Source organism: Scyliorhinus canicula, chromosome 18 (assembly GCF_902713615.1).
Source record: "Scyliorhinus canicula chromosome 18, sScyCan1.1, whole genome shotgun sequence".
Lineage (NCBI taxonomy): Eukaryota > Metazoa > Chordata > Chondrichthyes > Carcharhiniformes > Scyliorhinidae > Scyliorhinus > Scyliorhinus canicula.
Window position 1 is genome coordinate 60,369,458 of NC_052163.1, and position 23,361 is coordinate 60,392,818.

The 23,361-nt window shown below is 42.2% G+C and overlaps 1 protein-coding gene across 2 annotated transcripts; it reads right to left on the reverse strand.

Annotated features, from left to right (window-relative positions):
* Positions 1–10,299: 10,299 nt before the first annotated feature.
* LOC119953107 lies at positions 10,300–16,186 on the reverse strand. Of its 2 annotated transcripts, none has more exons than XM_038776957.1 (2): positions 16,032–16,186; positions 10,300–13,222 (listed from the first exon to the last, which is right to left on the reverse strand). In XM_038776957.1, exon 2 carries the CDS (start codon positions 12,511–12,513, stop codon positions 11,830–11,832), a length of 684 nt encoding a protein of 227 aa, XP_038632885.1. In that variant the 5' UTR covers positions 12,514–13,222; positions 16,032–16,186; the 3' UTR covers positions 10,300–11,829. The 2 variants fall into 2 exon arrangements, with proteins under 2 accessions (XP_038632885.1, XP_038632884.1); XM_038776956.1 differs by having other exon boundaries at positions 10,300–13,227.
* Between the last annotated feature and the right edge of the window lie 7,175 nt (positions 16,187–23,361).

Genomic DNA, 23,361 nt, shown 5'->3' on the forward strand with positions numbered 1-23,361 from the left:
TGGAATCGAACCTGGGACCCTGGAGCTGTGAAGCAATTGTGCTATCCACAAGGCTACCGTGCTGCCCTGGTTATGGTGTGTACTGTTGCTTCTGTAAGAGTTATGTGCATGCAGCTGACCAGTTAGGTACTCTGCCTCTAGTTATGCACCACCCTGTCCTGCAAGGAGCATGTCAGCAAGTGTGGTGCCGTGTTTGATTGATGTGGCCATCATAAAAACCAACTTGCTCATTTAGATAATAAAACATCCCAAGGCCCTTCCTATTGTAAAGCATACTTTGACACCAAGACAAATATTAGGGCACATGGCCAAAAGGTTGGTCAAAAGGTAGATTTAGTACCTGACGTTGTGTGCAAGCTGTGAGATGCAAGTGCAAGATATGCAGCAGTGCCAAGTTTGTGTGAGTGAAGTGAAGCTATAAACGTTATAGAACATATAACATAGAACAGTACAGCACAGAACAGGCCCTTCGGCCCTCGATGTTGTGCCGAGCAATGATCACCCTACTCAAACCCACGTATCCACCCTTATACCCGTAACCCAACAACCCCCCCCCCCCCCCCCCCCCCACCCCCCCCTTAACCTTTGAGTAATGTTGGCTGGCTTTAACTTGTGCTAGCATCTCACACTTTTCTGCCCTGCAGCTCAGGTGTGCAGCCATTCAGCAGTGTGCTTAGCTCTGACTGCACGCTGCAATCATTTAAATGAGTAGGCAGCTCAATGTTTACATGTTGCCTGTACTGAAAGCATTGGGTGAGAGGTCAATCAAACCTTGAGATCTTAATATCCATTTTGGAACTTATCTAATTTCAGGGCTATGGAGTCTCAAAATGTAATACAATGATCTTCTTAATTTACACGTAGCTCAGGCTGGTGATACTGGCAGACAACTGACACTATTCTCCAATGGTACAACCTTTCTCAACAGTTCTATCAGCAAATAGCAGAGTTGAAGGACAAAAAGCACGGAATTGATTGGGTTGTGAGAGACACGTTGCCAGGGCACATGGGTCTCATATGGAGCTTCTGGTTACCGTACAAGGCTATACTGTTGGCTGAAGTTCAAATCAATGCCACTGTGCTCCTTCTTTCAGTACAGTCCAATTTATATTAAGTTGTTCTAGGAGTGTTCATTATTAGGTTAACTGAGGAAGGATGATTTTTAACGTAGTCTTGTCTCACAGAGTATATTAGATTCCCTTTGTTTAGAAGCGAGAAATGAAGCAGCTTTTCTTTTAAGTCTTTACTATAAACAAGCAGATGACTGCCAAAGATGAAGAGAAAGAAATAAGGTCTCTACTTAAAGTTATTTTAGAACAGTTAATTTTTCTCAACAATAAAAATAAATCTTGCAAATTACTGAGATCTGGAATTCTCACTATTAGAATTGCTGACCTCCGTGTGGGATTAGTCAATGGTACTCCGGCATCTGTGAGCACTGGTATGTGGGCCAGCTAAACCTGGTTGGCTCCATTAGTGCCATTTTCTCAAGCACTCGGAGGAGGCTGGTTTTAAAGGCAAACCCAGGATGTGGTGGCTCCTCGTAAACTCCAAGATCAACAACTGCAAAGCTGTAGCTGCTTATAAATTTCAGGCTCCAGGTCAGAAGTGAAATTATTTGCTTGCTTCATATTTTTAAAAAGATTGTTGTAATAAAATCTTACAACTTCTTTACAGTTGAAATGGCACATGAGAATTGTAATTAACCTCCTTAACTCTCTTCACACCCCACACTCAGTTTGCAGTGGACAGTTAGGCCCACTGGAGCATAGGTGTAATACAGTGTGAAACATTTAAGAACAAAAGAAGAAAATTACAGCACAGGAACAGCCCCTTCGGCCCTCCCAGTCTGCGCCGATCAGATCCTTTATCTAAAACCTGTCGCCTATTTTCCCATGATCTACTTCCCTCTGTTCCCCGCCCATTCATATATCTGTCTAGAAAAGAAGAAAATTTACTTCTACAGTTTCCAATTTAAATGTAAACATCAGAACTTTTAAAGAAAATACAAAACCACAAAATTTATGGCTGCAAAATGGGGCTCCAAAATGAGAACACAATATGGTCTGTACACCCTGGTCCAATATCCACCACCCTCCAACCTAATCACAGCCTTAAATGCCAGAGGAGATAGACGGGTGTTAAATGGTTGTAAAACAAGCATGAGGTCACTTGTTATTCAAACTGAAAATTAAGGGAAGAATGTGCATATGGGTGGTGCACAAATGGTTTAAAAGTGGACTACCCTACACACAATCAAAGATATCACAGCTGAAAAGAGTGTGTAATATGAGTTATGAAGAGGACCTCAGGAGTCAGCAAGGGATTCAGATGAGTTAAGTGAATGGGCAAAAAATTAGCAGCATAACTTGGGAAATATGAACTTGTTGTTCACTTTCGTAAGAATAGAAAAGCAGTATACTATTTAAATAGAGAGATTGCAGAACATGATGGCACAGAGGCTCCTGGGTTGTCTTGAACCTGAATCAAGAAAAGTCAGTATGCAGTACAGCAAGTGCTTAGAAGATAAATGGGACTTTGTTTACTGCAAGGGGAATAGATATAAAAGCAAGGATGCTTTTCTCAAGTTGTACAGGGTGTTGGTGAGACCAAATCTAGAGTGCGGTATACCGTTTTGGACTCATTATTTAAGAAACTATATAAACGTGTTGGAAGCAGTTCAGAGAAGGTTCACTCGACTGATGTTGGCGGGAAAAGGGATAGGCTTTGAGAGGTCAGTGGGTAAGGGAGTCGAGGAGCAGGTAAGGATGGTGAGGTCGGGACAGGTCAGGTGAGGGCTGGTTTGGGCAAGGGGCAGTCAGGTGTTGGGGATATCAGTTGACTCATTACCCAGGGATTTTTCCGCGCAAGATTCTCCAGATAATTATTCAGGTAACTAAGTCGAAAACAACCGACATCTTTGATTGAGAGGCTTTTTCAGAGGGTTCTGTGGAGGAGGGGAATTGCCCATTGGAGCTTAAACTTCCAGGGCAATTGCCACAGAGTCAGTGCATTGGGGCTTATGAGGGATCCACTAGCACAGCTTGGGGGATATGCCCGCTCTCCGAAGATCTAGAGATTAGAAGGTCTGGGCCAGTCTCTCCATCAAGGAAAATGTGCAAACTAGAAAAGCCCTTCCATAGGAGTATCAGCATGAAGCATTTGACGTTCAGGGGTGCAGTGCAAGATAGCTGCATTAGTAAGATCTGCTGCATTCCCTAGAAGTGCAACTTAATCCAAAATCTTAAACTAAATATTAAAAATGAAACAATTCTTCAAGTTCCATTTTCTACCAATGGGACAGTAACGTACTGTATTATCTTTAACTAAACTGCCTGTCAAATTACTTTGAACATGTGACTGCCAAGAATATGGCGCACAGAAACATAAATATGGCGACACATATACACACACACACATATTGACAAATGAGTTAATTAAATAAGACTTGGGAAAGAATCTTTCTCACCCATCCATTACTGTACATCAAACAAAATTAGATTTACATTTAAATAAAGGCTTGAGATTTAATGATCAATTAAAAATACAGATTGTACAAAATGAGCCTAACGTACAACAGCAAAAGCCGGAATGTGGAAAAAAATCAGTTCAGATAAACAGAGGAGAACAAAGAAGAGAGTTCACAAAAGACTGATGAATGGGTCCAAGAAAGAAAGTGGGAACTAGTAGTCAGCAGTGTGGCAGCAGGTCTGATACTCAAGACTGCTTATGCTCATGAATTTTGTTTAGTCTGAAAACTAGAGGCAAAGTGCTCAGCAAGGACTTTCGCTTCCCACCATATGACGCATACTTAATCACTTCATAGAAACTCAGATCACTTACACAAGACGTCACTGCAATGAAATGAGCATGTTTTGGTCAAAAAAGTCAGGATTGAAGGCGTTTAAATTTCTATCTGTAGATGCCAACATTAATTGAGAGCACAGAATCATAACTGTGTTTTGATGTCCAACACAGAATTTGTAAAAATGCAGCTTCAACTAGAGCATTTAAAACAATGGGTTTTTGTTACATTGTCGATAATATGCACTCTAGAAAGGCCAGAATTCTCCAGAGGAGGGCAAGCCACGCACAAGAGGGAGAGAATAAAGGAAAATCACAAACGGCTGGTACTAACTGAAATAATTTCGACAAGAGGTCTGTAGCAGATCAAGTCCCCAATCAAAAGGGCGAATCATACATGCTAAGTGAAAAAAAAAATTACTTTAAATCTTGTCAAAGATAAAGGAGCCATTATCTTAGACTAAACCCTTACTGTCCGGGGTAAAGTTAAGGCCGTCTCAGGTAGCTAAATTTTCTTTTAAATCAATTGCACTCCCAATAATTAACTGGCGTCAGGCTGTGTGCACTTGCTATGCTGGGGCAGACAAAAATGGGAATAAGGTAATCCCCATGGAGTGGAGCCACATTGGCCGTCAAAGTTATCTTGATTTCAGATTTATTTTCCAATTTTAAAAGGAAAACTGAATTTTTGCCCTAAACAGCAGGTTAAAAAACACCAGGCTACTTCAGTCAGTCTTCTTCTGAAAGGACTAATCTGTTTATTACAAAGTTGCTCAATATAAACCGTATGTTTGTTTTTTAAAACACAGCAGCAAGTCCAGGAAGCAGCTACGGACACGAGGCAACTGAAGACCTGCCACAACAAGCTGTCAGGCTGCAAATGCAGTAGTTAATGCTGTGCTGGTTTGTAGCTCTGCATTCAGCGGGCATCCTTGCTGGGCTGTCATGACTGTTTTGTGATAAATAAGATAAAAATTATGTATGATAAAGATGCACAGTTTAAACACACTCTGGTGGGCGCTTTTGTTTTCTCTGCAGATTTTTATGTTCTGGTTCCTTTCCACAAGAACAGTAAAATGTTGTCAGATCCATTTCTTGGGTTTACCTCATTTGGTACCAAAAAAAACTTTCACGGATCAAAATGATTATGTAATTGTAACTGCGGAATTTGTTGATCGTTACTGAAACTAAAAGATATATAATCCAAATCTTTAAAATGTTCAGAGGAACAGTTAATGTAGATGTAAAGCAGGCTATTAACTTCGGCATGATACAAGATTAACCAGCCTCAACTAATATTCAAGATGAGGAGAATTATTTTTTTCCATTCCAGAGTAAGGATATATGGAATGAACCAGCATCTAAAGCAGATAACACTGATTAGCACCTTAGGGAATAAAACAATTGCTGATTATCTAGTTAGGAGTGGGATTGTGGTTTTAGAAGGCAGCAATCGCATCTTACAGAGTTGCACCAGCTCCTGGTTGTTGGAGTGATGGGGATATTAAAATATGGAAAGGAATTGGCCAAGGATAAATAACAAAGTTGAGACAGATACTTGTTTTGGTTGGGAGAAACAAGTCAAGATAGTGTTTTTTTTTAACGGAACATCCTGCAGATTGATGATTCTCCATGGGCGGAGTATACTACGTACGAGGTGCACCAATGGCTCAATATTGTCTTTGTGGAGTTTTCACTTTCTTCCCGTGCCTACGTGGGTTACCTCCAGGTGCTCCTGTTTCCTCCCACAGTCCAACGATGCGCAGGTTAGGTGGATTGACCACGCTAAATTGGCCCTTAGTGTTCCAACGGTTAGGTGGGATGGAGGGAATGGGGCCTAGGTAAGGTGCTCTTTCAGTGGGTCGGTGTAGACTCGATGGGCTAAATGGCCTCCTTCTGCACTGTAGGGATTCTATGAATATATTAAACACTATATACTTCTTTGGTACCTCCATGCTACTCAGTCGCAAGATCCAAGTCATCCATCCCTGAAGATTCACCAAGTAGAACCGAGCCATATCGATCAAGGAAGATCCAGGGTCGCTCCTTTGTCTGTGCTGTGTTAACTGATATCAGATTAGATAGTGTAGCAGACATACCACCGTTCATACTTTAAAGAGTCAGAGTGGGAAGAAAAAAAATGTCAAAGGCTGCCATGTTTCCAACTGGAAAGCAGTTGTGTAGCTCTTGGGTGAAGTGGATCAAATAGACATGAAGTCCTACAAATTTCAATAGCCTGCTGACTCATTCGCAAAGTTCACATGGGCAGAATTAGCACCATTTGGGACACTAGGTGCTGCCATTGACCATAGAGCCTGCCTCAGCAAGGTGTCACTGCTTTTAGGTCAAATAGAGGTCAGAGTAGAAACTAGTAGGAAAAAGGAGGGGCTAAAATGTTTCCTCTGCTATAGGACCTAGGCTGTGCTCCCTTTGATCTCAACCGGTTTTTACTCTTCAAGTTACAGCTACATGAGAATTATTAGCCACATATCGTAAATAGTAGTAAACTAAACTTGCATGTATGTTGTACCCTGAACACAGTAAAAAAAAACATTCCAAGGCTCTTCATAAGGGCTTAAGGAAAATCTATAAAGTTGATACTACAATATATTTTGACTGAAATAAAAGTGAAACTTACATGCCAGTGTCAGAGCTTGCGAAGAGGCCATTTTGCTAAAATCACCAAAACGATAGGGGCGGCACGGGGGCACAGAAGTAGCACTGCTGCCTCACAGCGCCAAGGACCCGGGTTCGATCCGGGTCACTGTCTGTGTGCAGTTTGCACATTCTCCCCGTGTCTGCGTGGGTCTCACCCCCACAACCCAAAGATGTGCAGGGTAGATGGATTGGCCACATTAAATTGTCCCTTAATTGGAATAATAGGAATTGGATATTTTAAATTTAAAAACAAAATCATCCAAGCGTGCAACATATTCCCATTGTCAAGATAACTTTAATGATGCACGTTCATGTTAAATTGTGATTTAAAATGGTTAATTACAATGCATTTAGATGGAGATGAACCAAACATACTTCATTCTCAACAAGTGGAATACAACAGAGTATTTTCCCTGGACAGAGTGTATTGCATCATAAGGCATTGGAGCACAGTATTAATAAGGCATTAGAGCACAGTAAAAATCACCATCGTAAACTTGCAAACTGTAAAGGAGGCTCAACTGAGAAAGCGAATAGCTTAACTTGCAGCCAAGGGTTTCAGAGGAGCTGAAAAGCAAATGATTCTAAACACATGCAGGGAGAAACTGAAAATATCAAAAAGGAGGAAGCAGAGAATAATAGTGTGAAATGTGCAGCGAGCAAGTCAAAAACGGAGATGACTAGGATAAGACACATCGCATAATAGGACAAATCTTCGACGTAGTGGGAGCACTCCCACCTCAGAGTCAGAAGGTACAGGTTTTTATCCTCAGCCCAGATAGGGTTTTTGGGCTCTGAATTCTGAACTCTACCAGTTCCTGGCTCTGAATTCTAGTTTCAGGGTATTCAGTGGGATATCATGTCCAGCAGGAGAGTTCCCCCTGCAAGCGATCTCACCATTTCAGATGCACTAACCATTCATTGGTCTGGTGATGACCATGACAGGAATATTCATATGGTGGACTACAACTGTCAATTAGCCCGAGAATCCTCCCGCTATTCTCCAAGGGAAGACTGAAGATACAAAAACCACATACTGAAGAAAAAACATTAAGAGCACATCCTGAAATAACAACAGGAATATCAAAGGAATGAGACAAGAGAAACAGATGTTGGAAAGCATGTTAAAGCTGCAGGCATAAAATACATTTAGTTACTGCCCCAGGTGAGTAAGCAATCAGAAGCTTGATGCACTACCCGCTTCATACAAGGGCCACAGACAAATCAATTCTTTCTTACGTATACAAAATTCAAGTTCTCAGAATGATAAATAGGAAGTTTCAACCATCCAACATGAAAGGGTAGGTGAGAGTCACATGATTCTTATGTTAACTGATCAATAATGCAAATATTACAAAATGAAGCTAACTTGACCCCCGGACAGCTGAAAATGTACTCCAGTAATTCCATATTGGAGATTAAATCTGGCGGTTGTGTTTAATTATAAACGCACAGGTGTGAACAGTCAAAATTCATTACCACAACCTTGCAGGACTGCTACGGTCTATCAGAGAATCCACCAAATCCCTACAGTGCAGGAGGTGGCTCTTCGGCTCATTGATCCTGCACCAACACTCCAAGAGAGCATTCTACCTGGGCCCCAATTCCACCACCCTATTCTCATAACCCCACGCATTGATCATGGCCCATCCATTTAACAAGCAGGCTTTTGGACTGTGGGAGGAAACCGTAGCATCTCGAGAAACCCACACAGACATGGGGAGAACATGCAAATTCCACATAGACAGTGACCCGAGGCCACAATCGAACCCAGATCTCTAGCACTGTGAGGCACCAGTACTAACCACTGGCCCACCGTGCTGCTGAGTGTCTTTGCATCAGAGGTTGAGCTCCTGTATTAATTATAATCAAATTTACAACAAACCAGGAACTATTCTAACAAATTCTTAAAAACATTTAATAAAATGGTCTCACTCTATTAAGTAAATTAGAGGTTGCACTGTGCAATGTGATGCAACGTCCACCTCCAAAAATGCCAAGTCCATCTGCACCTCCTGGGCAATTATCTGGTCTTTAATGAGCATTCAGCTTTACGTTCTCTTGGAGCTCCAAGCACTATCCAACTCAAGACTTTCATAAATAAATGTACCCATTTTAAATTGATATTTTAAGTTTCTGACACAGTCAACAGCAGTAGATTGAAACAGGAAGACACAAATTTGACAATGTTTAGATGTGTCATGGGGCAATGGGCAAGAGTGCGGAAGTAAGAATCAGCTGGCCTACTCATGTGTATTTCCTTTCAGCAAGATGGCTGGTATCAGCTGGGCAGTATGAGAGACAACATCGAAGGAAACAAATAGAGGACGACTGGGTAATGCAGTGAGTTAGCGAGGACTTAGACATTCAAATCAGCAACAAAATGAATCAGAGCTGTTAAATAACCTTATAATGCCTGTCGTATAGAATTTGCAGCCAGGGATCAGGCTGTGTGCAACTGGGAACATGCAGCTGCAATCTCTTTGCATTTGCTTCATTAGAAAGGGAAAAGCCGATTTCAAATAGGAAGTTTCTCTGCCCCAGACAGAAACCATGGTTCCCCTAATTCTCATTTAAGTACCAGTGTTGTTTAACGGCGGGTTAGTCAATCTTGGGTGTACAAATTAACTTATATTTTATCCACTGGAAAAGGCTCACCTCCCTTGCCTCTCCTAAGCTTTCTTACTGGAATTGCAAACACATCAAGTAGTTTACTGGACCCCTCTAGCACACCTCCTTCAAACTTCTGATACAACACGATTAGAAAATGTCCATAGAAGGTTCTAAGGTCTGGAATGCTTTAACCAAAACTAATTTTTAAAAAGTGCTTTTATTTCTGCCTGCTCTGTTGAAATGATTTACTGCAATGAAATAAAAGATGGTCATCACAATTTCCACTCCTTGATCATTTCTGAATATTCTGAAGATGTAATAAATTTCCACAGAATATTGGTCTAAAGACAGTGCCTGCCATTCATTCACTCTCACTAAAGATCAAAAAGATTTATACGGTTTACACGTTCAGGACCTGTACAATACGCTAAAATTCCTCATTTTACTTACCGTCTCCCGTGCGATACTGATAGCCTCCAGCAAACCATACAGCTTCCCTCTTACAAGAAATACACCAGCACACCAAGTCACACAGTCTTCATGCATCCAGTATTCATTAACGTCCATTGGGACTAATGGAGGCTGGTACCATTCTTCCAAAGACAGCTCACTCTTGGGCTTCTTACTATCGGAACCTTTATGGCCTCTTCAACACTGTCCAAACCTCTGCGTTTCTGGCCACGGGTTGTTGCCCCTTCCCTTGTTCTAGACTCCTGATTTTGTCCTGGAGTTTTATTTACCGCATTCCTAATAGAAATTACAACTAGGGCTAGAGACAACTGTACCAGCTTGATCAATCTTGATATCTTTTGACCGGGCAGTTTGGTTATTCAAAGGTGTATATCCTCCAGGATAGACGGCCCAAAAAGATCACCTTGCTCCATAGCATTGTGCAGACTGACCACAAAGACAACAGACTAGAAAGCTTTTCTGAGAGGCCTCATTAATTGTAGGACCCAATGTCAAGCAAGAGGACTTTGGAACTGCACCATGCGACTGCTGCTGGAATGTTTTTTTTGTTTAAGATTGTTACTATCCTCCTCGGCGTAGTTTATTACTGTGCAACATGGAATAACCCTTTGTCTCTATCCTAATGTAAGGTGAAAAACTATCATATCTATCACGTCGTCCTCAGTCTAAGAGTTCAATGCTCTGAGCTTGATCTCAGGTTCATCAGGAGCAAAGAATGTCGAAGGTAATCCCCGCCGTGTCTGTCGCTTTTTACCTGCCGGTTTGCGTATTCTTTTCCTTGCTGTGCCCCTTGTCCTCTGCTGCGAAGATTGTTGACGGGGCGATATGCAGTCTTGGCTGCCTGGCATTCCTACTGCTTGCCAGCTGATTTCCTCCTGCTCCTGTTTAACATTTGAGGTCAGCTTTACCAAACTCTTGTTTACTGCCCGAAGTATGTCCCTTCCAGGAAATATCTGTCAACTGCTTTGAAGATGAAGAGGCACTGCACAAAGACGTGGCAGGGGGAAAGAGAAGTGCTCAGTTTTTTTTGCATGTTCCTGGCAAGTGCCTGGAATTGAGGTAGATTTATTTTTGTTCAGTTTCTCCACAGCTATTGTGCCTGCTTCTCCGTGGTTAGCCTCATTCTGTTCTTGCATTTTACACTCAAACTTCATTTTTTGTGAGGAATCTCTGCTGCAGCGAGAGAGTCCAGCACCACTCTGGACTTCTGTTCTGCAGTGGAGCTGAATGATTTGCTTCTTGGTGGTTGAAACCTGGTAGGAGTCTTTGCATCCCTGCTTCTTCTTAGTCTCTCACTGAGGCTGCTAGACGTTCTCGACTTGGGTTGAGTTACAATATTTTGCACAATCTGCTCCAGTTTCATTCCTCTTTGTCTTGGCGGAAGAATCTTCCTTTCAAAATATTTGGGTTCAGCACTACCGTCATTTTGGAGAGATTGATCTGAACATTTCTTCTGATTCACATGTTGTTGACCTTGCCGTCCTCCAATTCTTAAGATCCTGAGTTTGAGCCTGATCCTGGTGTAGATCAGCTTCTGTAAACCAAACAGCTATCACTCTCCTCATCAGAGATGTAGACTACATCATTGTCCTCGGACTTGGCCACCAAGGTCTGCTTCCTTCGGTTAGGAATTTGTGGTACTGCCTGAGCAGCTTGGGCTTCGCACACATTGTCACTGCTGGAGCTCCGACCACTTTCCCCTTCAGAGTTCGTATCAGGGTCTCCCTCCTCTCCTGGATCAATGTTTTTTCCAGACTTAGCTAAAGAGAGACTCATAGAAATGCTGCACGACATCGATGCAACATTATTTTTTTTCAAGTCTAATACATATCCTCGAATGTCACACTTCCCCTCTGCTTCAAGAACATTTAGTTTGTGCAATTCAAGAGAGCAAGGCTTTATCCTGGGATGGCTACTTTCTGAAGCTGATGGCTTCTGCAAGGAAGGAGATATTTGTTCGCTAAATGAAGCTGAATTTCTGCTGTTCTCACACACATTGTCAATTATGTGCACTGATTCAGGGATCTCCTTCAAATCCAATTTGGCTGCAGAGAGGGTATCATTTGCATCATTACTAGAAATTTGGTTTTGAGCTTCCATACAGCTATCATCATTACTTAGAAGTTGTTTAGTTATTTCAAGATTTGGTGTCAGATCTGTACTGCATGCAGAAGTCACACTATCTGGTGAGCTATATTCAAATTGAACTGGGCTGTTACTTTGGGTGTCACTTAGGTCAGACGTTTAAAGCCACTTCTTGGTCACATGGCCATTCTGCAGCTTTCATACCCTGCTGTGATAAGATATAATTTTCTTGCACATGTTGAAGGACTGTAATGTTACTTGTAGCAAGTCTCGCTTTATCTGAATTTTGCAACACATTACATGCATTGGGTGCATCGCTGCAAGTTGATAACACCATTGGTCCCGACATTTTCCCGTATATGCTCTCTGGCAACCATCTGGGCTTATTAAACTTTGCAATGGTTGTACTGAATTTGAAGATACTCCACTTCCTTCACAAACTGGTGAAACATTATGCTCCCCTTCTATTAAATCTTTTGGATATGTTTTATCAAATGCATCCTCACTCGACCTTTCTTCGGATTCAGCGGGTACTGTGAGTTCTGAACATTCAATGACATTTTCTACTTTTATTGTCATTGTTGCCTGGTCTTTGCAGTTTCGATTCAAGTCACAGATAGGCTGAAGCTCTCTCTCATCATACTGGTGACTCAAGCTTTTAACACCAGCGAAGCCATTCTGTGTTTCAAAGAGGTCCGCCCTACCCAGCTGATTTCCACTGTCACACTGCTCTTTGTTTTTTGGAGTGTTCTCTGGTGTCGGAGATCCAGTTAGTTCTATTACAAGCAGTTTGGAGTCTTGTTCAGTTTCAGCAGGACTTACAGGATCAAGCCAATCATTTTCCTGATGTACTTCTTCAGAAAAACTGGCATACAGAGTCATGCGCTTCCAAATCAGAAGAAACACTAGACTGTTCGTACAAGGTTTCCTCACAGTATTTAACGTCTGTTCGAGTGGACTATTAAAGGATTCAGGTTTCAAGGTCTGCAGAGCAGCTAATGTAAATCTAAGTCCAATGTTTTGAATCGGTGCTGGTTCTTAAGACTACAGTCTATTCCATTTTCAGGCCTCTTCTATGGATTCCAGATCACCAGGCTGTGCCAACACAGAGCTCTCAAATGATGAGTCAACAAAATTGGTAGGTATGCATGAATCTAATGAGGCTGGCACATCTGCTGCGACTGTACACAAACAGATGGAATAAAGAGCGATGCCAATGGCTGCTCATGCAGGAATGCTGCAATATCCGTTGGAAGAGAACAGGTGAGGCCGATTGACATAAGAGACGGTGACTGTGGTACTTGAGATGGCATCATCCAAGGTGTACTTTGTCAGTCTGAGGTACAGTAGACCCAGGGTTTGGTCTCCAAATCATCAGCTGTGTTTTTAGTATACAATTGTATTGCATATCCATGGTCCCACTATGCAATAGTTCTAAAGGGTCATTGCCTGAGCTCCTCTCTTTCATTTCTTGAACAATCAACAGAATAATCCACAGGGATGCTGAAATTAATTATGTCATCTGTTCTGTTTTGTAAGCCATCAGCCTGGCCCTGTCCCGACTCCATCACAGGACCTTTTCTACGTCACTCTGCTCTTGGGGGACAAAGAAAAAAAGTATATAACTATTTATAGTATCAATTAGTAATAAATCAACACTATCTTTGTGTATAAAATTAGAAAAAACCATTTCACAAAAGTTATGTAGTCTCTTACATCAATAGATGTTCTGACAGAATATCTTAGAACATGTTCAGTAACATTCTTATACATAATTGAAGATCCCGTTATTGGGTCAATAGATTAAGTAGGCTATTTAGTGTGTAGCAGAATCCCACACGTCAAAGTCAAGTTCATCTATTTTCATGGTGTTAATGGAGCGAATTGGTCCTGGAGAGCCAGGACCTTGGGAGAATTTCCCACTGCTTTGAAAAGAATCATGATATTATTTAACATCTGCCTGAATTTTGAAAAAATGACAGCCTGTGAAGAATAGTGGCAGCTTTGACAATGCAGCATTACCCGATTACTGGCTTCCTTTACATACTCAAATACAGGAGGGCATACACAAAGTATTTAGTTGGGAAGAAACTGAATCAGCCTACTGCTTTCTTTGAAAGAAAAGCACTCATCTATGGCATTGAGACCAAATTGAATATATTGTTGTGAGGCTGGTTAACTCTTTAGAATGGGAAATGATTTTTGTTGACCAAGATGGGCTGACCTCACTCAGTATAGCCAAGTACCATTATTAACTAGTTGCACATTTTTATTACATGCAACACCCGTTTTATTCCTTTCTCACATTTTCCTTCCAATTTCTTCCATTAGTACACCTTTCTTCTCAAAACAGAAGCTTATACATGAGGTTATGACTTCATATGCATTATTTAAAACATTAAATACATCGAGTATTTTTATTTTTAAACACAAATGTGAACCGGCAACTTCTATCAAATACGAATTTGTTGACTGTTGATTCCCTTATTTGAAACCTCATCATAAAGTGCCTTGCAGGAACAATCATCTGCATGCTAAGAGTGTCCATAACTTCATCTAAGAGTCCAGAGCTAGGTTCCAACAGATCTGTAAAAAAATCATGAGTTGTCAAAACAACAAAAAAATGTTTTAAAAATGTTTTTTAAAAACATAAATAAAAACTACCTAGTTACATTAATTTTGGAAAGAGACATGCATGTATTGGAAATATGAAGTCAATGAAAAACTCCCTGTCCCAACTGCAGTTGGTACCCAATTAATAACATTTTACACTAACAACAGTGGATGGGGCTCTTATTAAATCGGTGCCACACACCACATTGCCCCCCACCAACACTGAAGCCCCAACATAACAGACAAAGACAGAACATCAAAAGACAGTTAAGACTCAAAGTTTAGCAACCAATATCTGGAATAGATGTACACATATATATACAATATATGCAAAGGTTACCAATATTTAAATAGTAGGACTGTAAAAGAAGAACACTGCTAAGGCGTTATCCTTTGTTCTTAGGAGGAGCTTCATCAAACACAAAGACGGTCGCTTCAGTTAGTGCTGCATGCACAGTCTCATTCATTTCTACTAATTACCATAGCGCACAGAAGAGCCGCATCCCAAGTGGATGGAACAAGGCAGCACACGTGATCTCACAGCAGACATGAAGTACATGTGCAGCCACAGAGCAGGAAATAAAACTGCACCTCGAGATTGGGGGGGCAGAAGGGGCACTTCTAAACACAATGTGTTTCACCTTGGACAATGGAGGGTTGTTTTCCCCTTAAAAAGGGCTATTATAAGATAGAGGTCAAAGTATAATTTTAAAACTTTTATTGTTCAAAACAATATTCATCGATGACATTATCAGAATAAAGGCATTCAATTCCTCGCAGGCTTTTTAGCTCACATACTTTGCCACATTTGTAAGCGAGGGTAAAGTTTCTAATCCACTTCACTCCAAAGTATACTGTGACAGTTTGTGAATAAGCAATTTAGTTATAAACACGGGAGTAGGAGGAGGGTGGCTGAATCCTTTTTGCTTCTTTTGCGTTAATATATAGAGGCATCTCATCCCATCGTAGCAGACAAAACTTTTCATTAACAGCTGGTTGCTGCAGTAGTACAGGAATCAGAGTCGGATTTTTTTTTTACAACGTTGATGCTTTCAAAGGGATCATCACGTTGCGTGGAATTGTCATTAAAAGCTAGTATTATGGTAAAAATGCACAAGTCACCGCAGTAACCAGTCTAATATAGTATGAAAGGGAGGAGGGGGTGGAGAGACAAGGACCTGGAACAAAAGAGTTTATGGTGAACAGTAGTCCACTTAGAGCTCGATGTTGGATAAGACGCCTTTAAAACTCTAAAGTGCAAAAAAGACAGCCGGAGATCTTAAAATCGAAAAATTACCTCCACAAGGCTCATCAATGAAAGCTAAAGGTTGAGGGTGGCTTTATTGAACAACAATAACCCGGCAGCGGCCTAGAATGGGGAGTGGATGACGCGCCGGGGGCAGCACTCCGTGTGCCCAGTTTTCAAAATAAATGGCCAGGTCCACATGGGGGTTTGATCCAAACAAGGAAGTGCCGCCCGTCATCACCTCCCTCAAAACGTCCTCACTCACTCTCTCTCTACATATAGATGTTAAACCAAGACCCTCTCCGCAAAAGCCTACGACCGGGCCCTGGCTCCTTTCACCTCCTCGCGCTAGGCCGCACAGGCTCGCTGACTCACTCACTCGAGTCCCAGGCTGCGTAGGCCGCCAACTAGGCCTCGCGGGTGTTTGGAAACAAAGGACGAGAAGTGCGGACGGGGGGAGGCAGGGGCCCGGATCAGACTCTGCTTCCTCTCTCCCCGCCCCCCCGCTCACAGTGGCCGAGGGAGTTTCTCTCTGTCTCACCTGAATCCACCCCGGTGTCTAAGCGCCTTGGCTGGCCGGGCCGGGCCAGGAGTTGGGGCTGTCACTCAGATGGCCGTCGCCATGGCAAACGCCGTGCGGCTGTCAGTCGGGGGTAGGGTGGAGGGGAAGGGGGGCAGTCGCCATGGCAGCACCTCGCTGCCTGTCACTCAGGAGGCCGTCGCCATGGCAGCTAAAGGCTTTGCCTCTTGTTATTTAATACTGCTGCCTCCTGGCCCCCAGCAGAGTTTTACGCTTACAAATCCCCTCGCCCCTTATTCTGAGCAAATTGTTAATTATTCTGCTTTATATCCAACAGGATAAACCAAATATTTCTGGCAAATTGGACTTCAGAGCCTAATTTCAGTCAGACTCCACCCTCAAATTTCCTTTTCCGTGACATATTCTATAGATGGAAAGGCATCCCCCATATATATTTGATTCAGAAAATTTATAAATGTACATGATTTGACTGTTCAAAGTTGCCTTTGCATGTAGTGTAGACCAGATCACTTTCTTTCAATTCAGCAGATCACACTCTGAGTTGCCTCCCTCCACTCATAATGCAACACTCATTGCATGTCAGACAGACAGCCCAAATGTTCGCGAACCCCTAGGTGCACTATGGCACCCAGGGCCTTAGGCAGTGGCCTTCTTTTCGCCTTTGTCCCAAGTTTTGCCCCAAGTTTCAGTGAGTGGTTCAGCAGATGGAAGGCCTATAGATGGAAGGCAACAAATAGGACGAGTGGACCTAATCCCACCCCCAGTTTGCACAAAACCAGGTGCATCTGACCATGTACACAAAACAGCATGTTTAATTTAGTATCTTTATCTGTTGTACAATTCTTCAAAAGTGAGTTTGATGGTAAATCTTGCAATTGAAAAACACAACTTTAATATGCAAGAAGCTAAGGTTTTTTTTTAGGAGTGACCTGATCAAAATACAATTGCATTTTAAACTGCAGTATGTCTCAGATGTAATCGGGAACAATTCAAGGACGCGGCAGCCTGCAGAATGCAGATAATCTATTACCTTCAGTGTTCTTTATTGGAAACGTAGGTGAAAGGCCAAGATCAGTGCTGCTAGATCACAGCCAAGGCCTGCTTTTGTTGATTTTATGCAAACAGTGTATAATTTGAGGATTTAAAAAAATACTTGGCATTCTTGCAGCAAAATTGTAATAACTCTTACAAAAAAAATGGCTCTGCCAAATTATTAGCAATGTTATCTGTATAAGTAAACCCATTCAAGTTATTAAAGCATCCTTAATGGAAAGAAGCATTAACTGGTGGCTTTCAAGCCTTGAAACAGCAGTTCTATAAAGACCTACTGCCAATGTTGTTTGTCATAATTTCTCTGAATTGTTCTTTGCACCTGCTATGGAGTCAGTGCTGGCATCGGGTAGCAGTCTTTTTCTGAGCTAGATTTACATAGAATATTACAATATTGTTGTTCTAAGTTGCTTTTACAAAGTGCAAACATGATTAGTTTATTTGAATACAGGATGTCACGCTGAGACACCTCGCCACACTTGTAACTACAGCTTTCTCTTTACAATGTTCATTCTATGTCAAAAAAAAACATACAGCCTGAGGTTTCCAACCCCTCGTGTACAGCAGCAGGAGAGCCTCAGCCAGTGGTCCAATTGGACTATGGCTGTGTTTATATTCCGCACAAGCCTCCTCCCATCTTTCTTCATCTTACCATGTTGATATATCCCTTCTGTTTCTTCCTCCCTTACGTCCTTATCTAGCTTCCTTTTAAATCCATCCATGCTATTTGCCTCAACTCAACTACTTCATGTGTTAATGAGTTCCACATTCTTACCACTTCCTAAATTCCGAAGTTACTTCTAAATTTCTTATGGGATTCAATTGAGACTATTTTATATTTCTGGCCCCAATTTTGGACACCACCACATATGGAAACATCTTTTCTATTTCTACCCTATTGGATGCCTTCATAATTTCAAGGGCCTCCATCAGCCTCCTCTTTTCTTGAGAAAATATCCGCAGTCTGTTCAGTGTTTCCCGATAATTGTACCCTCTCAGTTTTGATATCATCCTTGGAAAGCTTTCTTGCACCTTCTCCAGAGCTTGTACATCCCATTTGTAAGATGGAGAATTGGATAAAAACGTAAAATGCTAGAAAAATCCAGGACATCTGGCAGCATCTACAGGGTAAGAAAACAGAGTTTTTAAAAACAATTTAGAGTACCCAATTATTTTTTCCCCCCAATTAAATGGCAATTTAGCGTGGCCAATCCACCTAACCTGCACATCTTTTGGTTTGTGGGGGTGAGACTCCGTGGACACGGGGAGAATGTGCAAACTCCACACAGACAGTGACCCAGGGCCAGGATCGAACCTGGGACCTCAGCGCTGTAGGCAGCAGTGCTAGCCATTGTGCCATCGTGCCACCCTGAGAAAACAGAGTTAATGTTTCAAGTCTGCATGACTCTTCTCCTGATCTAAAGAGGAGAAATGTTTTGGATTATATACTGTATAAGAGGGGGTGGAGTTGTTGGAACAGAGTCACTGATTGGTGGGAGCTAGCACAGATTGCAACAAAGATGTCAAGATGAGAGCATAGGTCAATGCTAGGTGAAAGCAAAACTTAAGAACAAGTGACAGATAGCCTAGTGGGCGAGTGGCAGGGAGGGTTTTTGCATTGGGGCAAACAATGTTTGGGGTATTAAAAAAAGTTCAAAGGAGAAAGGTCACAGTCTGAAATTGTTGAATTCAATGTTGAGTCCAGAGGACTTTAAAGTGCCTCACTGGAAGATGAGGCGTTATGCCTCCAGTTTGCTTTGGGCTTCACTGGAGCATTGCAGCAGGCCAAGGATGGACATGTGGGCATGAGCGTCATAAATGCAAGTAATGCCGAGGAGACAGGATTATGACCACGGTGGTGATGGAAGAAGAGGAGGAAGCACAAGCCGTGAATATAATTATATTCACGGCTTGTGCTTCCTCCTCTTCTTCCATCACCACCGTGGTCATAATCCTGTCTCCTCGGCATCACTTGCACGGTTCTTTGAAATTCAGGTGCATCTGCATGTTGTGTTCTTTCGGATGCAAGCGGCCCCGTTGATTTCTTTCACCACATTGTGATTGCAACTCAGACCACATTCCCTCCTATTTATGATGTTCAGCTGACCCATTGTCACAAGTGTGAAGTTACTGTGAAAAGCCTCTAGTCACCACATTCCGGCACCAGTGCGGGCAAGCTGGTACGGGAATTGAACCTGCACTGCTGGCCTTGTTCTAGCATCACAAACGAGCTTGTCTAGCCCACTGAGCAAAACCAGCTATTTAGGAGCATTTTCGGTATGTAAAATGGCTGTTCCAATTATCAATAATCACGGAATTTCAATGTAATTATTTTGTATGAAACACTTTGAGAGATTTCTGAGGATTACACGTAAGTGGAAGAATTTAGCTGCGCTCCGAAAACTAGTGATTCCAAACAAACCTTTTGGACTATAACCTGGTGTTGTAAGACTTCTTACTGTGTCCACCCCAGTCTAACCCTGGCATCTCCCACATCATTGGGTAAGATGATAGAATCACAGAATCGCTACAGTGCAGAAGGACACCACTTGGTCTATTGAGTCTGCACCAACGCTCCGAAAGAACCTACCTTGACCCACCCATCCCATCCAAGTAACCTAACCTGCATAGCCCTGGACATGAAAAGGCAATTTATCGTGGCCAATCCACTTAACCTGCACATCTTTGGACTGTGGGAGGAAACCGAGGCATCTGGAGGAAACCCACGCAGACACAGGGAGAATGTGTAAACTCCTCACAGTCATTCAAGTCCGAATTGAACCAGGGTCCCTGGTGCCATGTAGCAACAGTGCTAACCACTGTACTACTGTGGTTACATGTAAATGGTATAATCATAAAGTAATCTTGCTCAATGTTACTACTCTCACAATTACTCTCTTGTTCCTCTCAGCACTTAGCATGTCATACTGTAAGGGTCCTTCCTGCTGAAATGAGAGGATTGGGAAACCTTTAAAAGGGAGCAGGGGACAACTAAAAAAGCAATAAGGGGGGAGAGGATTAAGTATGAGTGCAAACTAGCTAGTAATATAAAAGAAGATTGGAAGAGATTTTTTCAATATATAAAAGGTAAGAGACAGGCAAAAATAGACATTGGACCACTAGAAAATGTGGCTTGAGAAGTAATAATAGGAAACAAAGAAATGGCAGATGAACTGAGTAGTTACTTCACGGTGGAAGACACCAGTGGGATTGCAGAGCTCCAGGAGAACCAGGGGACAGAGGTGAGTGCAGTGATCATTACTAAGGAGAAGGTTCTGGGGAAACTGAAAGGTCTGAAGGTGGATAAGTCACCTGGACCGGATTGGCTACACCCCAGGATCCTAAAAGAAATAGCTGAGGAAATTGTGGAGGCATTAGTGATGATCTTTCAGGAATCACTGGAGGCAGGAAGGGTCCCAGAGGACTGGAAGGTGGCTAATGTAAGACCACTGTTTAAGAAGGGAGGGAGGCAGAAGGTGGGAAATTATAGGCCGGTTAGCCTGACTTCGGTTATTAAGATTTTAGAGTCTGTTATTAAAGATGAGATCGCAAAGCACTTGGAAGTGCATGGTAAAATAGGACTGAGTCAGCACGGCTTTGTCAAAGGGAGGTCGTGTCTGACAAATCTGTTACAGGTCTTTGAGGAGTTAACAAGGAAGTTAGACAACGGAGAACCAGTGGACGTGATTTATTTAGATTTCCAGAAGACCTTTGACAAGGTGCCGCACAGGAGACTGTTAAATAAGTTTTAAGAGCTCATGGTGTTCAGAGTAATATCCTGACATGGATAGAGGATTGGCTGACTGGCAGATGGCAGAGAGTGGGAATAAAGGGGCCTTTTTCAGGATGGCAGCCGGTGACTAGTGGTGTGCCTCAGGAGTCTGTGCTGGGACCACAACTTTTTACAATATACATTAATGATCTGGAAGAAGTTTCTGAAGGCACTGTTGCTAAGTTTGCAGATGATACAAAGATCTGTAGAGGGACAGGTAGTATTGAGGAAGCAAGGGGGCTGCAGAAGGACTTGGACAAGCTAGGAGAGGGGCAATGAAGTGGCAAATGAAATACAATGTGGAAAAGTCTGAGGTTGTGCACTTTGGAAAGAGGAATTTAGGCATAGACTATTTTCTAAATGGGGAAATGCTTCGGAAAGCAGAAGCACAAAGGGACTTGGGAGTCCTTCTTCACGTTTCTCTCAAGGTTAATGTGCAGGTTCAGTCGGCAGTTAAGAAGGCAAATGCAATGTTAGCATTCATGTCAAGAGGGCTAGAATACAAGACCAGGGATGCACTTCTGAGGCTGTATAAAGCTCTGGTCAGACTCAATTTGGAGTATTGTGAGCAGTTTTGGGCCCTGTATCTAAGGAAGGATGTGCTGGCCTTGGAAAGGGTCCAGAGGAGGTTAACAAAGATGATCCCTGGAATGAAGAACTTGTCGTATGAGAAACGGTTGAGGACAGACCGTACTCGTTGGAGTTTAGAAGGATGAGAGGGGATCTTATTGAAACTTACAAGATACTGCTAAGCCTGGATAGAGTGGACATGGAGAGGATGTTTCCACTTGTAGGAAAAACTAGAATAAGAGGACACAATCTCAGACTAAAGGGATGATCCTTTAAAACAGAGAAGAGGAGGAATTTCTTCAGCCAGAGGGTGGTGAATCTGTGGAACTCTTTGCCGCAGAAGGCTGTGGAGGCTATTCACTGAGTATCTTTAAGACAGAGACAGATAGGTTGTTGATTAATAAGGGGATCAGGGGTTATGGGGAGAAGGCAGGAGAATGGGGATGAAAAAATATCAGCCATGATTGAATGGCGGAGCAGACTCTATGGGCTGAGTGGCCTAATTCTGCTCCTATGTCTTATGTCTTATGGTTTTATGATTCCCTTATTTCCCCTTTCTTTATTTTTTTCTATTATTATTTTGATCTGTGGATGCTAAATGGTCATGTATCTTTGAATCAAGCAGCAGAGAAAAGGAGGAACCTCTCTCTCTAAGAGAGTATAACTCATGATAGTTTTGTTATAAATAAAAAGTAATATTGTTTAAATTTACAAGCCTGGTGACTGCAATTATTGGGCACCCAAGGGCCAAAGACTTTAGGTATTTTTGAAGTATTATTGGTTAATTCAGGGCAGCATTGTGAAGCAGTGGTGAGCACTGCTGCCTCACGGTGCCGAGGACCCAGGTTCGATCCCGGGCCCAGGTCAATGTCCGTGTGGAGTTTGCACATTCTCCCCGTGTCTGTGTCGGTCTCACCCCCCATAACCCAAAGATGTGCTGGGTGGGTGGTGGATTGGCAACGTTAAATTGCCCCTTAATTGGAAAAAACAAATTGGATATTCTAAATTTATTTTTTTTAATTATTGGTTAATTCAATTGTGCTGCCACTCCATGTCAAGTGGGGCTGAAGTTGACTTTGCACTGGCCCAGGGAGTCATAACAATACACACATTCTTTCTCCTTCTGATATTCCCAATCTATTAAAATCAAGACTTGTTGTATGGCTCCCTACTCTATTTTCCTCCTTTCCATGGTTTTAAAGTTACCTGTCAGAATTCCTCACTTGCTTTGGTCTTTTCTTCTTTGTACAATCAGCAAACTAAGCTTGTCACAATTCTGACCCACCACCTAATCACAGCTTTCTGAGGCACATTGTCGGCATGCTACTCCTTCCAGCATTGGTAATGTTCTGCAACATGAGCCTTGCTCCATTGTTAGAATTCCCAATTGAGATTGATGTGTTTGGCTGTACATGTAATAATAGGTGCAGAATGGAGAGATCGTAGAGTTCTAACTTTTAACTCACTTACACCTTGTGATTATCAAAATAGCAAGCTTCATGGCGTGTAGAGGCACCCACCAGTAACCAAATACAGATTACACAAATAAATTTTACATCGGATCCGAATAGCTAATGGAGACTTTTGGTGTAGGTTATGGTGGAATCAAAGACCCAGAGGCAAACAAATAGTTTAGCCCACTGCAACACTCATCTTTTAGCAATTAGAATTGAGAACTACAAATTTGATGTCTGGCTGTTGCAGTCCCACCCTTCATTATCCTTCCCCATAAAGCAGACGATTAAACCAGCCAATGTTTATTTAGTCAATGTAGTTCCAGTAGCATCTATATTTTGTGCACAGTAACAAATTACAATACCTAATCTTACTTAATAGACTCTATACTTATTCAGTGTTCATGCTTATAGTTATGCAACATAGTGGGCGCGATTCTCCGCCCCCCACGCCGGGTGGTAGAATCGTGGGAGTGCTGGGCGA